Source organism: Schistocerca nitens, chromosome 9 (genome assembly GCF_023898315.1).
Source record: "Schistocerca nitens isolate TAMUIC-IGC-003100 chromosome 9, iqSchNite1.1, whole genome shotgun sequence".
Lineage (NCBI taxonomy): Eukaryota > Metazoa > Arthropoda > Insecta > Orthoptera > Acrididae > Schistocerca > Schistocerca nitens.
Genome location: NC_064622.1, coordinates 477,465,797 through 477,485,354, shown reverse-complemented (window position 1 = coordinate 477,485,354; position 19,558 = coordinate 477,465,797). Strand labels below are relative to the sequence as shown.

General features: G+C 39.6%; 1 protein-coding gene across 1 annotated transcript in view; it reads right to left on the bottom strand.

Annotated features, from left to right (window-relative positions):
* LOC126203560 (sorting and assembly machinery component 50 homolog B) overlaps positions 1-19,558 on the bottom strand; it is a 113,474-nt gene that overhangs the window by 47,961 nt on the left and 45,955 nt on the right. Inside the window, exon 5 of the mRNA XM_049937884.1 lies at positions 17,433-17,644. Within this exon, the coding sequence (XP_049793841.1) occupies positions 17,433-17,644 (212 nt within the window). The remainder of the gene's footprint in view (positions 1-17,432; positions 17,645-19,558) is intronic.

Here is a 19,558-nt window from a genome sequence, read left to right as displayed (position 1 = left end):
AGTTTTGTAAGGAGAGGCAAGTGTCCCCTGGCACTCTGCACACAATGGGGGCCGTTCCTCCGAGAGCTGTCCCACATCCCAATCAGTGATAGTCAAAGTGTTAAAAAAGATGACAACACTCACTGTTTCAGAGAAAGCATAAAAACTTGTTGAACTGTCTTCTTGTCACCACCTAGTATCAAGAATAAGGAATCCTTATAGTATGTCCTCATCAGAGTTCTATTCCTAAAACATAGAACATGGTGAAGCAGAAAAATGGGCTCACTATATCCAAAAGCAATTAAAATAGATTAAAAGAGGTGTAACCAAGGCAGAATAACTCCAATTACAAAGAACACAGTTCCTGACAGGTGTGAATATTACCAAACTATCAGTTTAATAAGTAGATGGGTTGCAAAATACTAACACGAAACAGAAGGATGGATAAACCTCGTAGAAAGCAACCTCGAGGAAGGTGAGGTTGGATTTGGGAGAAATGTAGGAACACAAGAAGCTAAACTCACCCTACTGCTTATCTTAGATGATAGGTTAAGTAAAGGCAAACCTACGTTTATACCGTTTGTAAACTTGGGGAAGCTTTGGACAATGTTGACTGGAATACTCTCTTTGAAATTCTGAAGGTAGCAGGGGTAAAATATAGGGACTGAAAGCTATTTACAACTTACATAGAAATCAGACGAGAGTTTTAAGGACCAAGGGGCATGAAAGGCAAGCAGCAGATGAGTAACGAGTGAGACAGGGCTGTAGCCTATCCCCAAAGTTATTCAGTCTCTACACTGAGTAAGCAGTAAAGGAAGCCAAAGAAAAATTTGGAGTAGGAATTAAAGTTCAGGGAGAATAAATAAGAATTTGAGGTTTGCTGCTGACTTTTAATTCTGTCAGAGCCAGCAAAGGACTTGAAAGAGCAGCTGAACGGAATGGACAGTGTCTTGAAAGAGGGATACAAGATGAATATCAACAGAAGCAAGACAAGGATAATGGAATGTTGTCAAATTAAATCAGGTGATGCTGAGGGAATTAAATTAAGGAAATGAGGCACAAAGTAGTGGATAGGTTTTGCTATTTGGGCAGCAAATTAACTGATTACAGCCGAAGTAGAGAGGAATACAAAGCATTTCTGAGAAAGAGAAATTTACTAACATTGAATTTATTAAATTTAATATAGACTGAAGGTATTGGCCTGGAGTGAAGCAATGTACAGAAGTAAAACATGGATGATGGGGAAGGGGGGGGGGGGGGGGGCAAGGGTTAGGGGGAAGGAGACAGGCATTCCACCAGGATGTGAGCTAATGTGTGCAAGGCTCTACAACCACAATGTGCATGTGGTTCATTGAAAAAGATAGGATGTGTTCATCTGGTAGGATCAATGCAGAGGTGACATAAGAGAGTAGGTTTCTTCCAGAGGAATGAAAAGAGGAGTGCCATGCAGTGTATGTCCTCGATAGTGCAGTGTTTGTTACAGAGGACAGTATCTTCGATCTCTGTGTGAGGACAAGTATTATTTGCATCCACAACTCTGCACCTGTGATTGCCAAAGCGAATATTGGCTGAATAATCATTTTCTAATCAAATGGTCAGCAAATTTATTAATGATACCAACATGACTTAGAAGCCGGGGGGAGGGGGACTAAAGAGGCAGTATGACTAACATCAGAGAGGAGATCCCAACTGCAGAAATTACAGAGTAGTACGATGTAGCGAAATAAGTGCTGCATCATTTGAGAGATACAGAGGCAAAGCGAGTGTGCCAGAAATTACCCCAGTTCACTGCTACTAGTGCCACATCATCATAACACTCCTGTGCACGGCATACAAGGTATGGTGCAATAATCTAAGAAGCAAACGTATGTCACAATCAACTGTTACAAGTCTCAACTTGATCAGAGCAATATTTTGGTCAAAATGTGCATTTTTATGAAAAATTGAAGGCACTAAACATTAGACTCAGAAAGATGAAAACTGGTATGAAGCTTCAGTTTGATATGAAAACATTAACTATGTAACCCTATTCTGCTATCTCTAATAGTTTTCAAGTAATTTACTAAAAATTAAATTTGGAACAGAAATGTCTTTATCTGTAATAGAATAAGTATCATTAATGATAGAAAGTTCTGATTACAGCACTTGATTACACCCATTAAATAATAAAGATATAACAAGTTTCAAGACCTTGATGTAAATAACGATCAATACAACGGCCTTAAAGAAGTAGTTCAGTGGCCATGTTCTACTGATGGTTCCATTCTAAAAATTCTAGCCAGCAAAATTTAAATGATGTTGAGCTAAAAAGTTTTCTCCAATTAAAGCCAACTTAACTCCATTCACATAAAAATTATGAAGATTGTAAATCGATACACAACAGGGTTATGAAATAATTTGTGTCCAAGAAAGCAGCCATTTAGCTGCTGCTGTCTGGGCACAGACCAGATAATGGCAGATGTTCCGTTTGGCATTCCATTGTGCCCATGTACAAATATGGCCTGAGAGGCAATGACACACACACACACACACACACACACACACACACACACACACTTTGCACTGAGCTATCACTGTGTCTGCATCAGTAAAACGCCAGCTTACATGCTGCCTCCGGTGACGTCACTGCCAGTATGCTACTAAATGCACGATTTCGGTACAAATAGGAAGTGAACTCGTGAGAACTGTACACCATCCTGGATCATTTAGATTTATTAAAAACACACACTTCGCACCCAGCTATCAATCGGTCCACATCAGTCAAAAGCCGGCTGCATCAAATGATGTCACAGCAAGTCTGCTGCTAAACGCATGTTTAAGTACAAGTAGGGAGTGAATTCACGAGGACTGTACTCCATCCTGGATCGCTTAGATTTCATGGGAGTGACTGTTTGTGTGCCGCCCATAATGTTAACAAAACCGCATGGCAAGTCATGAGATTATTTTCCACTTTTGTGGCGAACAATTAACTTTGATGATCAGATGACTATTTCAATTGGAACTTGCTGTAGAGGTCACCTCTGAACTGCTACTAGTGCTGTTTACGATAGGGACATCATCATCATCAGGAATGTTTTGCGTGTGAACTATTACAGTTAGATTATAATCAGATTTATTTACGATTGTAATTCCTGATCCTGCTGACTGAAAAGAGAGTAGAAACATTTCTTTCAATGAGCACAAAAAGAATGTGTACCTGCAGACTGGAAACTATGGTCAGTAAGTTCTCCATCGTTTTCTGGCTGACCGCAAAAATAGTTTTCAGGCTCTCATAAAAGACAGTGAATATTCTTATTTCTACTAATTAACCTGCCATCCCATATGTGGTGCATATCAGCCAGGAATTTGAACAGTGAAAGTGACCGATACAAAACAGCGAACTCAGTAGGCACCAACAAGATACCAAAGTGAAATATGCCAAAACCAGTGAGAGAACAGTGCTAAGATTTGCTCATGAGTGTAGGAACTAAACTGTTAATGTTAGCCACATTAATCTTGATGGTGATGGTAGAAGATGATACTAGATCACAGCTACCACCAGCATTGAGGTTAGAAGACGACGGTGCATCATCACGGAGCTGCATGGATCTTTGGATCTGTGAGCCACCTGCAAGCTACTGCGCATGCTCATCAGTGCCCAGCATCCCGCCCTCCGTAGCTACTGCAGTAGGTGACATTCGTCGACTTCCTCACCGCCACAGCTGCTGCTGCTGCTGCTGCCTGCATGACATCATGATGCTTCGCATCACGTATGCTGGTGCACCGCGCCAGCATCATTCATCAAGGTCAGGCAATTAAGTTAAGTCATCAATATGTAAAGTATCTGTTAGTTGCTTCCAGTAGACTAATGAAGATGAAATTTATTGCTAAGAATAATGTGAAAAGTAATATGGAACCAGTCTCTGATGACAAATCCTCAGAATCAGAAACTGAAATTAATACGGATGGTTCCATCAAAGTAATAAAACCAGAATCAGAAGTAAAGTTCAGTATTACTGCAAAATTAGAACCATTTTCTCATGACGAGGTAATTGAAGTAGGGGTCAAAAAAGAAAAAGGGGAATTAATAGAGTTATCAGATCATGAAACTGAGTTCAATATGTCTGAAATTCAGCCAAGTCAGGGAATGCTAGAAATTCCTTTACAAATAGATGGAAATGCCAAATGGAAATTTACAGGTACCAAACTGGATGCAACTACTGTTTTCTAAACTTGAACCACATCATAAAGAACTGAACAATAAAAAGTAATCTAGTAGTAAACAGTTAAACAGTAACATTGAATCTAGTAGTAAAGAACTAAAGGATATTAATAAAGCATTAAAAGATGAAATGACCTCTAAACTGAACAGTTTAAATTATAAAAATTGATGATAACCACCATGATCTGCAAGCCAAATTAGGGCAACGGCTCAATAAACTGCATGGTACTTTCAAAAGCAAAATTAGCGAAGCTCGCAAAGTTGTCAAAGACGCAGATGAGCCTGTAGAAGGGAGGTTGTCAGAAAGAATAGGCAACAAATCCAAACTTTGTTCTAATTGATTTACATGTTGCTTCAGTTGATGCCACTTTCATCGGATGTTGTCAATTTTTACGTTCTGATCAAGGCAAATAAATTCAACCATTGCAGTTCTGGAATGATTCTGAAGATAATGATTGAAGCACACGAAATGAACTAAAATTTGTGCTGCAGCTGGGACTCGAACCCGGGTCTTCTTGCTTGCTAGGCAGAAATGCTAACCTTTACACCACCGCAGTACAATGGTCAACATTGCTGCACGAACTACCTAAGATTCTGAAGATGTTTTGCCTACCACATGGTTGGAATGAGAAAAAATTTCTTTCATAAGAGGTCATTTGTCAGGAGATGCTTTGCAATGGTCAGCTGATGTAATGATTGAAAGCAAAAATCTTTCTGAATTTAAAACTGCATTTCTTAATGAGTATGTGTCGCACAACAAACAAAACAATGTATTAAGAGACTTTTGGAGAGAGAAAAAGTTTGCTCCAGGTTGTAAATCAACAAAAGAATTCTCTAGAAAGTTGGTTTCACAGCTGTCACATCTGTCAGGAAAGATGAAACTGGAAACGATTATCAAGGGACCAGAAGGTAAACTGCCTTGGTTTTGGAAGAAAAGTGTCATTTCCACTCTTAGAGATAATGTGAATAGATTCTTTGAATATCTGGAGCGAGTACAAAAAGTAGCTGCTGCTGCTGCTGCTGCTGCTGCAGAGCAGGTGCAAAGTAATAATAGGTCTCCCAACAATCATCTAAACAACAGAAATAATGAGAGTGGAAACATGAATGTTAGAATTATACAGGTTCAGGATATAAGATCTAATTATCGCAGTCAGAGCCATTGTAGAGGAAGAGGGGATTAACAGCCACCATGCTTTCACAGTAATTATTATGATGAAAGCAGAAATGTAAATAATCTGCCACTGAGACATGACAGTGAACAGAATTCTGCCCTATCTGATTCTGTATCAAATGAACACAACAGTCTGCATGTGAGAAACTACGTCCTGTCTATGATGAAACTGGCACTCACAAGGCAGAAACAGTAACACAGCCTGTAACAAAAGCACAAACCACAGTCAGTCAGCACACACAAACAGGTAACAGGGATGATAAAATACTAACAGAGAGAGCCAGTAATGTGCTAATCCATTCTCATTATCTAGTTGACAGCATTTTGGACATTTTAGGAAAATAGGCCAAGGAGGAGAAAGAAAATGCATTAGATAACGGGAAAGAAGAAATTAAAAGGTTTGGAGCTGACAAGGATGAAGATGAGGTAAACGCTTACATCTTCAACAGTGATGGCTAACTGAAGGCAAAAGTTTCAATAGAGGAAGTAGAGGCAGTTTTGCAAGGTTTTGAGGACAGATTGATGGATGAAGGGGATAGTAGTATTAACGAGGTCAAGGAACCTATTAGCTGTATTGACTTGCCACAAACTGTAAAAATGTAGGGATGCAGTTGCTTACAGGTAGAGAGTAGTTTAGTTAATGTGCACCAAATGAAAGTAGAGGAAGTTGTCAAGTGCTCTGATTTAAAATGGGTGGGCAGGTTGGAAAAAGCAGCTGAGAATGTAGAAATTGATGACCCATGAATCTATGTGTGAATGTACTTGCAAGTGAATAAAATTACTTTAGCTGGAAACAGACTGAAAAGGATTTGTTAGATGACTTTTTTGAGGAAACTAGAGTAACTCATCCTGTTATAAAAACTGACATCTCAGAAGTAACAGAGAGTTGTCTTCTTGAGAGTGGCCCTGAAGTAAGTTCTTTGTCCCAAGCATTCTTTGATTCTAACCCTAATAAAAATTAACTTACTGTCATGAAAGGAAGTGGTTTAAAAATAAAAGGTGCTACTGGAAAAGTTTCTAGGCCAGTATAACCTGAGGCTTTGATACCAGTTGATATAGGTGACTTAACAACAGATCAAATTTCTGATAAACAGTGAGGCAGTAATAATGAAGCATGGAAACAGCCTATTAGAGTAATAAGGAATAATGGATACTTGCAGGAAGGTACTGAATTCAGTAATAATGCTAGAGCGGAAGAGAACTATATCCTAAAAGAAATAGAGGCTAAGGTGCGCCCAAAACATCAAATTTCTGATAAAAGAGCTTCAGACAGAAAAAGACGGTATGATGCAAAAGCCTCCCCACTAGTTTTAGTTTTGGTGATCTTCTGTTAGTCGAAACTAGAGAAAAATCTAAGAAAAAAATGGAAACAAAGAACTTTATGCATGTTTATCAAGGACCATTCAGGATAATAAGTAAGCCTCATGCAAATGCATACCGTTTGGAATATGCAAGGTCTATGAAATACACTAGGTCTATGAAACATTGTAGATCTGAAGTGATTTGGAAACGACAGTAACTAGTCTATGTAGGGAGCCTGCCGCTCTTTGGCAGGCAGACAGTTTGGCTTACTGTGTGGTCCCAGATGGAAGAAACTTTATTTCATTCTCTTATTCTGTCCTATCATAACAAGTAAGGAATACATGTCTTCATGTTGTACATATGATGTAAGTCTGTAATGTCTTCCTAGTGGGTAAGAATTATTCCCGAAAATGACTACACCCGAATGACGACTTACATGAGAATATGAGAGGTAGTTTGCAATAGTAAATTCTAAATGTTAAAATAACACTGGGTAACATATGAGCACTAATGACGGAAAATGGCTGAAGTAAATAAATAATACATACAATCCATTAAAAGGATTACTATCTACAAAATACAAAATATTTTGTGTTAAGAGAAGTTATTGAAGCTGTAAATTGCTAAAATTTGAAACAACAGACTCTGCATAAATTAATAATTTTCAGTTGGGGTTAAGATTGTCTAAAGGTAAGGGCAAGCACTAAAAAGGTGCCACTAGATGCTAGCCAAAGTGTTTTGATATTAATTGAAGGAGATGTGTGGAAGTGGTGCTAGAATCACCTCAAAAATATACGTAAATAATGAGTCGGCAGGCTGATGAAGATAACAGGGAGAAAGAAGTGCATAAATATATGTTGTTGTTATGTGTTGTTATGGTCTTCAGTCCTGAGACTGGTTTGATGCAGCTCTCCATGCTACTCTATCCTGTGCAAGCTTCTTAATCTCCCAGTACCTACTGCAGCCTACATCCTTTTGAATCTACTTAGTGTATTCATCTCTTGGTCTCCCTCTACAATGTTTATCCTCCACGCTGCCCTCCAATACTAATTTGGTGATCCCTTGATGCCTCAGAATATGTCGTACCAACCAATCCCTTCTTCTATTCAATACCTCCTCATTAGTTATGTGATCTACCCATCTAATCTTCAGCTTTCTTCTGTAGCACCACATTTCTAAAGCTTCTATTCTCTTCTTGTCCAAACTATTTATCGTCCATGTTTCACTTCCATACATTGCTACACTCCACGCAAATACTTCCAGAAACAACTTCCTGACACTTAAATCTATACTCTATGTTTAACAAATTTCTCTTCTTCAGAAACGCTTTCCTTGCCATTGACAGTCTTCATTTTATATCCTCTCTACTTCGACCATCATCAGTTATTTTGCTCCCCAAATAGCAAAACTCCTTTACTACTTTAAGTGTCTCATTTCCTAATCTAATTCCCTCAGCATCACCTGACTTAATTCGACTACATTCCATTATCCTCGTTTTGCTTTTGTTGATGTTCATCTTATACCCTCCTTTCAATATATGAATAAATGGAAATAGAGAGAAATAGGAGTAATGACGTCAGTAGGCTGACAAATATGGTGAAAGGTGGAAAATTAATGAGTAATTCCCTCACGTCTCGTAAAGAGGTTTGAGAAACGCATGATCTTGCTTAAGCAAGGTGGTCAACTAACAGATAAATACAGACAATGAAACACAGGTAAACAAATACGTTAAGAAATTCAGCTTGTAGAATATTTGTATGTAATAATAAAAACAGCTTTCTAATTATACCTCTGACAGCAAAATAACTGCTGTCAAACAAATTACTTCTTTAGCACACTAATCCATATGATAATTGAGCCGTATGAAGATGGAACTTACAAAGGTTACTAAATTTTCTATTTAAAGCAGTTACTAAAATAATAAAGTAAACTGCAAACTAGCCCAAAATGCGACTGACAAAAAATCCTATGCTGACTTTCAGAAGATAATAGCTATGGTAAAGAAAATATGCAAAGTGCATGATTCAATAATAAAGTAAAGTGTCATGATTTTCTGAAGTAAAGTATTGCCAATAATGGTTTTGAGGAAGTTAATAATTTTCCAAACACTAAATTTAAAAAAAGGAACTATTTCTGGTAGCTTCTCAACTGTTTATTTAAATGATAGAAGGAGAATAGATTATAGAATGTGTTTTGCCCACCCTTAGATGTAAGTTGAGAACAGAAGCTTAGGCTATGTTACCTGTTTCTCAGGCGCAAGGTGGAGGATACAATCTAAAGTGAATCCTCCCCTTTCACTTTTGTTATCATGAAAAACAGCAAAGTAACTTTCCACCTCTAACATTTTAGTGAAAGTGGTCCATATGGACGCTCACAGTTGTGCCCACGATTGTGATTAAATCAGTGAGTACTGAAAAGTGAAATCTTTTGTATGTTTCTCTTTCTGGTAGAGACTGAAAAATCTAAATCAAAAAAGTAATTTTTTTTAAAAAAGAGCCATAGTAGCATTCCTTGTTTCTAATATTTAATTTTGTTCAAACATAAATTTTTTCACAAAGACAAGCAGGGAGTGATGGGGTGAAACATGCGCTGTATCATTTGAGAGACACAGAGGCAAAGCGAGTGTACCAGAAATTACCCGAGTTCACTGCTACTAGTGCCACATCGTAACGTGCCTATGCGTAGCTCCATAATCTAAGAATGAAATTAAAAATTAAAGTAGCTTTTCCAAACTTTGTCAACATATGTTTCACTATACTAACGTTAACACTGTTAAACCTCATGAACATTTGATGAATACGTTTCACTAAATACATTGTTTTAAGCAAAAAACAAGTGGTGCTAAATAACACAGCTAGAAAGCCAAAAATTTTTCAGAGTGTGCAAATGCATGTCACAATCAACTGTTACAAGTCTCAACTTGATCAGAGCAATATTTTAATCAAAATATACATTTTTATGAAAAACTGAAGGCACTAAACATTAGACTCAGAAAGATGAAAGCTGGTATGAAGCTTCAGTTTGATGTGAAAACATTAACTACGTGACCCTATTCAGCTACCTCTAATAGTTTTCAAGTAATTTACTAAAAGCTAAATTTGGAAGAATAACGTCCTGGATAAACTGACTAAACCAGAGGTTGTACAGAGTTTCAGGGAGAGCATAAGGGAACAATTGACAGGAATGGGGGAAAGAAGTACAGTAGAAGAAGAATGGGTAGCTCTGAGGGATGAAATAGTGAAGGCAGCAGAGGATTAAGTAGGTACAAAGACGAGGGCTAGTAGAAATCTTTGGGAAACAGAAGAAATATTGAATTTAATTGATGAAAGGAGAAAACATAAAAATGCAGTAAATGATGCAGGCAAAAAGGAATACAAACGTCTCAAAAATGAGATCGGCAGGAAGTGCAAAATGGCTAAGCAGGGATGGCTAGAGGACAAACGTAACGATGTAGAGGCTTATCTCACTAGGGGTAAGATAGATACTGCCTACAGGAAAATTAAAGAGACCTTTGGAGAAAAGAGAACCACTTGTATGAATATCAAGAGCTCAGATGGAAACCCTGTTCTAAGCAAAGAAGGGAAAGCAGAAAGGTGGAAGGAGTATATAGAGGGTCTATACAAGGGCAATGTACTTGAGAACAATATTATGGAAATGGAAGAGGATGTAGATGAAGATGAAATGGGAGATATGATACTGTGTGAAGAGTTTGACAGAGCACTGAAAGACCTGGGTCGAAACAAGGCCCCGGGAGTAGACAACATTCCATTAGAACAACTGACGGCCTTGGGAGAGCCAGTCCTGACAAAACTCTACCATCTGGTAAGCAAGATGTATGAGACAGGTGAAATACCCTCAGACTTCAAGGAGAATATAATAATTCCAATCCCAAAGAAATCAGGTGTTGACTGATGTGAAAATTACCGAACTATCAGTTTAATAAGTCACAGCTGCAAAATACTAACACGAATTGTTTACAAACAAATGGAAAAACTGGTAGAAGCTGATCTCAGGGAAGATCAGTTTGGATTCCGTAGGAATATTGGAACACGTGAGGCAATACTGACCTTACGACTGATCTCAGAAGAAAGATTAAGGAAAGGCAAACCTATGTTTCTAGCATTTGTAGACTAGAGAAAGCTTTTGACAATGTTGACTGGAATACTCTCTATCAAATTCTAAAAGTGGCAGGGTAAAATACAGGGAGCGAAAGGCTATTTACAATTTGTACAGAAACCAGATGGCAGTTATAGGAGTCAATGCCCATGAAAGGGAATCAGTGTTTGGGAAGGGAGTGAGAAACCTTCCCCGATATTATTCAATCTGTATACTGAGCAAGTAGTAAAGGAAACAAAAGAAAAATTCGGAGTAGGTATTAAATTCCATGGAGCAGAAATAAAAACTTTGAGGTTCGCCAATGACATTGTAATTCTGTCAGAGACAGCAAAGGACTTGGAAGAGCAGTTGAACGGAATGGACAGTGTCTTGAAAGGAGGATATAAGATGAACATAAACAAAAGCAAAACGAGGATAATGGAATGTAGTCGAACTAAGTCAGGTGATGCTGAGAGAATTAGATTAGGAAATGAGACACTTAAAGTCGTAAAGGAGTTTTGCTATTTGGTAACAAAATAACTGATGATGGTCGAAGTAGAGAAGATATAAAATGTAGACTGCCAATGGCAAGGAAAGCGTTTCTGAAAAAGAGAAATTTGTTAAACATCGAGTATAGATTTAAGTGTCAGGAAGTCGTTTCTGGAAGTATTTGTATGGAGTGTAGCCATGTATGGAAGTGAAACATGGACGATAAATAGTTTGGACAAGAAGAGAATAGAAGCTTTAGAAATGTGGTGCTACAGAAGAAAGCTGAAGATTTGATGGGTAGATCACATAACTAATGAGGAGGTTTTGAATAGAATTGGGGAGAAGAAGAGTTTGGGGCACAATTTGACAAGAATAAGGGACGGGTTGGTACGACATATTCTGAGGCATCGAGGCATCACAAATTTAGCATTGGAGGGCAGCGTGGAGGGTAAAAATTGTAGAGGGAGACCAAGAGATGAATACACTAAGCAGATTCAGAAGGATTTAGGTTGCAATTGTTACTGGGAGATGAAGCTTGCACAGGATAGGGTAGCATGGAGAGCTGCATCAAACCAGTCTCAGGACTGAAGACAACAACAACGTCTTTATTTGTAATGGATTAAGTATCATTTATATTAATGATAGGAAGTTCTGCTTACAGCACTTGATTACATCCATTAAAAAATAAAGATATAACAAACTTCAATGCTTTGATGTAAATAACAATCAATACAAGGACTCTTAACGAAGTAGTTCAGCGGTCATGTTCTACTGTCAGTTCCGTTCTAAAAATTCTAGCCGGCAAAGTTTAAATGCAGTCAAGCTAAGTTTTTCTGTGCTTAAAGTCAACTTAACTCATTTATACAAAAATAACGAAGATTCTAAATTGATACACAATAGTGTTATTTTATAATGTGTGTCTGAGAAAGTGGCCTTTTCGATGCTGCTATCAGGGCGTAAACCAGATAAAGGCAGATGTTTCATTTGGCATTCCACTGCATTCATATACAAATATGGCCTGAGAGGCAATGACACATACACTTCCCACTGAGCTATCACTGTGTCTGCATCAGTCAAATGCCGGCTTACATGCTGCCTCTGACAACGTCACTGCCAGTCTGCTGCTAAATGCACAATTTTGGTACACATAGGAAGTGAATTCGTGACAACTGTACACCATCCTGGATCGTTTAGATTTCTGAAAAACACACTTCGCACCCAGTTATCGATCGGTCCGCGTCAGTCAAACACTGACTGCCTCAGGTGACGTCACAGCCAGTAAGCTGCTAAACGCACGTTTTAGGTACAAATAGGAAGTGAACTCATGAAGACTGGAAACTGTCCTGGATAACTTAGCTTTCTCGGAAGTAACTGTTCGTGTGCCACCCATAATATTAACAAAACCACGTGGCAAGTCATGAGATTATTTTCCACTTCTGTTGTGAGCAATTAACTTTGATGATCAGAAGTCATTGTTATGTTTTGTGTGTGAACTGTTACTGAATATATGGATCAGATTAAGTTCAAAAACTTTTATTTATAATCGTAGTTCCTGATCCTGCTCAGTAAATAGTGATTAGAAACTTTTATTTCAATGAGTGCAAGAACAATGTAGACTTGCAGACTGGAAACTATGGTCAATATGTTCTCCATAACTTTCTGGCTGACTGCAAAAATAATTTTCAGGCTCTTGTAAAAAGTCAGTGATCAACTAACAAACACAATATATTTTATTAATTAACTCACTGCCCCACAACAAGTAACAGTGACCAACAGCCTGCAGACTGCTCACTGAATCACTAAAAATTACAACACAGTCGAGGAAGGCCTGTTTTATCAAAATCATTTCCTACCCACAGTTTTATAGGCGGCAGTATAAATGATGGTAGCAGCCTGGTAATCCTGCCAATACATCAGGTAGTGACAAACTTTAAATACTAGTCCTAGTCCTAATTTGTGGTCTGGGTACTAAACAAAGGGGAAGATTGGGTGGGGGAGGGGACTGGTGGGAAACAAGGGGGCATATTCTACAGGGGTTGTATGGAGATCCCAGCAAACAGTCTTGAAACATATTCAAACTTGAAATTTCACATGAGAGTGGATGTCATGATGTCACTGCTCCTTCTATGCAAAAAGAGTTTGGTAAGTTAGATGGTTGGGAAATTGTCACATGGTAACTTTTAAGTGAGTAAGAGGTGGTACCATCAGAACTGAAGAGGTAAGATCCCCACTTTGGCAAGGAGGCTGCCTACAGGACTAGTCCAGAAGATACCAGTGGGTAATCTTACTCCACAATGATGAACTGGTTTCAATGATTTCAAAGCCAAACATTCTGTAGAGCCACAAACCTGGTAACCACTGTTCAACTGGGGTGGGACTAGAGCCCAGTAAATATAAAGAAAGGAGCATCATCTGCACACCTAGAGGATTGACAACAAAGCAGTGGGGGATAAGCTTTCACTTGCAATTGGTCTTTAGTTAATGAATATGGGTGAGCCATGTCAGCTCCTTAACAGAGAGGAGACCCAAAAACCAGGACTGGGTAACAATGCCCAAGTGCCGAGCACGCAAGTGCAACAGGTAGGTGGATCGGTATCGTGTACTGTCTGATGCTTCTTGTCACTATTGAGGGTAATTTGAGGGCTGTGCACAATCAGGATCTTCCTATTTATTGGCCAATCCCAAGGTCAATGTTTCTGCAACGGTTTCACCTTTCGAGACAATAACCATGAGCACAGTGTGCCCACCTTACTCCAGGCAGAAGTAATTGACCAAATCAAAAAGCCTGCGCAATCTGTCAGCATGAACCTGACAGTGTGTGCTATGCATCATTTGGAACTTACAATGCGCTACTGCAGGAACACTCTTCCTCACAAACTGAGTGATCTCAAGATGGCTGCTGTCAATCAGGCAAGACTGGAGCAGCTACACCTCAACCACTTCTAAAAGAGGGAGAGAAAACACACACACACACACACACACACACACACACACACACACACACACACACACACACAAAGAAGCGTTTCTGGCAGCCGAGGCTAGGCTGACTGATGTGTCTGATGGGAAAAGCATTCTGTGGGCAGTGGAGAATATGAGGAAGGCTGGAATGGGAAGGCAAAGGGATAACAGGACATGGGCTGCTTGTGGGAACATGCAGGGAGATGGTAGCAAGGGGGCAAGGCTGCTAGTTGCACTCAGGAGATTGGAGAGAGGAGGGAGGGGAAAGATAAAGAGAAGTAGAGGAGGGGAAAGATAAAGAGAAGTATACCCGGGCCGCTGAAACATTGCACTTGACGTTTGCGTATGAAGTTGGCAGCGTAACAAGTGAAGAACGATCGGCGATAGGCGTTCTGCGTGGGGCGCCAGCCAATCACAGCGCAGTGAGCACTGCTGTTACTCACGTGCTGTGACGTCAAAGTTCCCGCGTTGCCGGCTTTGTTTAGTGAATGTGTATACAATGTGAATTGTATGTTGTTTACCGCGTGTTTTCGTTGTACTGTGTGCTATATCGTTGTGACTTTTGTTACGTTGTGAGTTCACATACTTGGAAAATGCCACCGAAAAGACTTCGTTCACTTAGTGACAATCCTTTGCGTCGAGGGGTTCCGCTAAACAGCCAGGCACTGGAGTTACTACGCAGAACTCTTGAGTTTTACGAGCAGGAGAAAAACTACGTAAGCATTCATAGACAGCCATCAATTCCTGCCGACAAAGTGGTGGAACGTACGTCGAAAACTCTTGGTATTAGTGCAAGAACCGTAGTAAGTAAGGGACTATTACTACAAAACTTGGAAGGTACTGAAGTGAGCCATAATGATTCCGAGCTGTCTGGATCAAATAATACATTTTTATCAACCCCGGGAAAGAAGAAAAAGCGGCCTAGTCCTATCACAGATTTAGATTCTTTCCAGACTGATGCAGTTCGTAGGCATGTTTATGCTTACTACAGCAGAAAAGAGTATCCGACTGTAGCTAAGTTATTAATCTCTTTAAAAGAAAGTGAACTCTTCAGGGGTGGTAAAACATCACTAAAAATTGTGCTAAAAAATATGGGTTTCCGTTACAAAACGCTAGACGGACGCAAAGTACTTTTAGAGAGGGCACATATTGTTACCGCTCGTAGCATTTTCTTGCACAAAATTGTGGGCAGAGACATTCATTCCATAATTTGGCTAGACGAAACGTGGGTTAATGCTGGGGAAGCTGTCAGTAAATGTTGGACGGATAACACACCCAGCAGTAGCGGCCATCAGCCGACGGGAAGAGGAGCTAGATTAATTGTGGTCCATGCAGGCTCCTCCAGTGGTTTTGTCCCTGACGCACTTTTAGTTTTTAGATCAAAAAAGACTGGTGATTACCATGAAGATATGGATCACACGATTTGTTGAGTGGTTCAGGAACCTTTTAAAACAATTTCCTGTCCCTGCAACAATTGTAATGGACAATGCTCCATATCATTCGGTGATACAGAACAAAGCCCCAACCACAAATGATCGGAAAGAAGTTATGGTGCAGTGGTTACAGGCTCGAAGTATTGCAGCGGATATGAGTATGACAAAGATTCTGTTACATTCTCTTGTTAAAGAAAATAAGCGTACGACACCTACATATGTAGTAGACGAAATTGCCAAGGAGCAGGGTCATACTGTAATAAGGCTGCCACCAAATCACTGCCATTTCAACCCTATTGAGTTAATATGGAGTGATGTAAAAAGTCCTTTACAATGACAGAGGTGGAAAAGCTGTTGCGTGAAGCTCTTGTGACTGTGGATGCAGCCTCATGGAGGAAAAAAGTAGAGCATGTCGAGAAGCTTATACGAGCAGCACAGACAATAGAAGGCATTATCAGTTGCCATGAACAATTAATGATTTGTCTTGCTGATGACGACGATGAAGACAGTTTTAGCGATGAATCGGACAACAGTGACGATGGCGAGCTGGATGGAATTGCGCCATTATTGCTGTAAATTGGTGAGTGAAAAATTACTAATATCGGTTATTTATTGCAATCTCTGTTATTTATTTTGTAAACTACATACATTATTGTTTTTAAAGTACCAGTCGTCAGATGCTTGTTTTTTGTATTTCTTTGCTCTGTTATCGAAAGGGTGCGCATTGTTATGCTTTTACATGCATTATTATACGGTTGTTTACTTCCTGTCATTGTACTACAACTAAAAACGAGTTTTTATATACACTGAAATTGCTCCATCGTTTGCATTTGCGAGACGGGACAGAAAACTGTATCGTCTGCAGTGTGTATAGAGGCTGCTGTTGCAACATCGCTATTACAGTATAGCCAACATAACTAGACAAAAAGCGAACTGTCAAGTGCAATGTTTCGCCGGCGGGGGTATAGAGGAGGAAAAGATTACTGGGTACACTGGTTGAATAACAGGCTGTGCAGTGCTGGAGTGGAACCAGGGAAGTGCATAGGTAGGCGAAGGACAAGGACTAGTGAATCTTGAGGCCAGAGGGATTACAGGAATGTAGGATATACTGCATGGAGAGTTGCCACCTGTGCAATTCAAAATGAAGCACATCATGCTGGGCAGCACATTCATCAACTCGGTGCTCCAGCTGTCTCTCAGCCGCAGTTTGTCAGTGGTTATTCATGTAGACAGGCAGCTTGTTGTATGTTATGCCCATGTAGAAAACCGCACAATAGTTGCAACTTAATTTGTAGATCACATGACTGATTTCACAGGTAGCCCTACCTTTGATGGGATAGGTGATGCTTGTGATCAGACTGGAGTAGGTGATGGTGGAAGGATGTATGGGACAAATTTTGCATCTAGGTCTATTGCAGGGATATGAGCCACGAGATAAGATGTTAGAAGCAGAGCTGGAGTAGAGACGGACAGGGATACTGTGTAGGTTGGGTCAGTGGTGGAATATCACTGGGCACAGGTGGGAAGAATAGTGGGTACGATATTCTTCATTTCAGGACATGACGAGAGTTTTCTCCTTCAGAAAAAGGTCTTTTGTCCAAAAGCTTAAATGTATAGCAGTCTTTTTATTGTGCCTGTCTGCGACTCGACATATATTCTATTTACATTATTTTTTTTATACGTTTATTGTTTTGATCCCTATTCCTCTTTAATGTAAGTCCACACACTTTTACAGATTTTCAGGTAGTACAAAACTTTTACGATTGGTATATTACACCAAACAAACAAGCACACAACTTACACTGGACTCCATTTTCCACGAAGAGGCTTGCTAAATGCAATATCAATGCCAGTCGTTCTCTTGGAACCGTATCTGTACTCGAAGTTGACTTTCTCCCCACGACCAAGCAGATTAGGTGCCCGTAGTCCGACAACCAGAGATCCCTCGTTGTTTCCCACCATTGTGTTCACTCCTCCCATCAGACGTTTCAGTTCACGAACATGGAATGTTACCTATTTCAACAAACATACAAGTGTGATACAAATATTGTATACTTGGTGTGATATAAGAAGTGATGTGTTTTCTGTTGTGTTCAACAACAAATATACTCTGAAAAAAATTAAGATGACCAATGAAGAAACAAACAATATGTCACCATGTGGTTACGTTTTCACAAAAGCTACAATAAATAGGAACAAGTCTCTGGATAGGGCACAGACTAAATGTGTCTGGAGATGACACACACAAAGAAAGGAAGGAAGGATTTCCAAAAACAGTTCCAGAAGGGTGTGTGTAAAGGAACTGGAGGCAAGGAGGGAAGACACTTCATATCTTTGACAATAGCACATACAGCAAGATTCAGAAGGGAGTGAAGGAGCACCTTTTGGAGGTGCAAAGGACATATACATATAGCAGAAAATTGGTGGTGGTGGTGATGCTGTCAGATAATGATATAAGATGACAAGGCCTTGAAAGCAACACATTATACTCTATCATCACTGCCATTTGCCACAGATTTCTGATGAATCCTTCCCAACGTCCTCCAGTTGAATGATGTTTAGATACTCCACTGCCCCTCCCTCCCCTTCCATTCATATATGGTGCACAGAAAGAATGGTTCCTGGCACACATTCCATGCACACTAAGATGAGTCTACTATTGCCTTCCATGATCCCTGTGGGAGCAATACGAAGGGGATCGTACTATATTCCTAAATTCCTCATTTAAGACTGTCTCACACAGATTAAGATTAGCTGTAAATTTACCTTTCGGCTCATCAAATTGTTTCCAAGCAGGATCATTTCTGCTAGGCTGCTTCCCTGCTGGGAGCCTTGCACATTTTTGCACAATAGCCCTGGGTTATGTCCCTTGTAGTGTTCTCCAAATGCTACCTGCGTTGACCTTATCAGGTGTCCTATTGCCATCTGACGGCAGAGAGTTGAATGCATGTTCACACAGGGAAAACAGAATCTCTTGCACCCACTCACTGCTCTGGAGTCTTCCTCAAATGATTTTTAAAAAACTATTCTACATCTACATATGTACTCCACAAACCACAGTGAAGTGCATGGCACAGGTGTGTCCCATTATATCAGTTATTAGGATTCCTTCCTATTCCATTCATGTATGGAGTTGAGAAAGAATGAATGTTTACATGTGTGTGTGCATGCTGTAATTAATCTAATCTTATCCTCGCAATCCCTATGCGAACAACACATAGTGGGTTGTAGTACATTCCCAGTTATTATTTGGAGCCAATTCTTGAAAGTTTGTAAGTAGGCTTTCTTGGTATAGTGTACATCTATCTTCAAGTGTCTGTTGGTTCAGTTTCTTCAGCATCTTTGTGACACTCTCCCCAACATCAAATAAACTTGTAACCATTCGTGCTCCCCTTTTCTGCATACAATAAATAAGTCCTGTCAGTCTTATTTGGTACGGATCCCACACACTGAAGCAATATTCTAGAATAAGTCAACAAGTGATTTGTGTGCAATCTCCTTCGTAGATCACACAGTGTTCCATTATAGGTATCTGCAAAAAGTCTGGAGGTTACTATTAATACTGTCCACAAGGTCATGAATACACAATGTGAAGTGAGGGTTCCAATTCATTTCCCTGAGGCACACCCAAAATTATTTCTACATTTGTCGATGACACTCCATGCAAGGCAACATACTGTGTCCTCTCTACCAAAAAAATTCTCAATCCAGTCACAAGTTTCACTTGATACTCCATATGGTCGTACTTTTGACAATAAATGTAGATGTGAAACTGAATCAAATGCTTTTCAGAAATCAAGACATATTGCATCTATCTGATTGGGTTGATCCACAGCTTTCAGTACGTCATATGAGAAAGGAGTGAGTACAGTTTCTCACAATCAAAGTTTCCGGAATCCATGCTGGTTGGCATGAAGAATCTTTGTA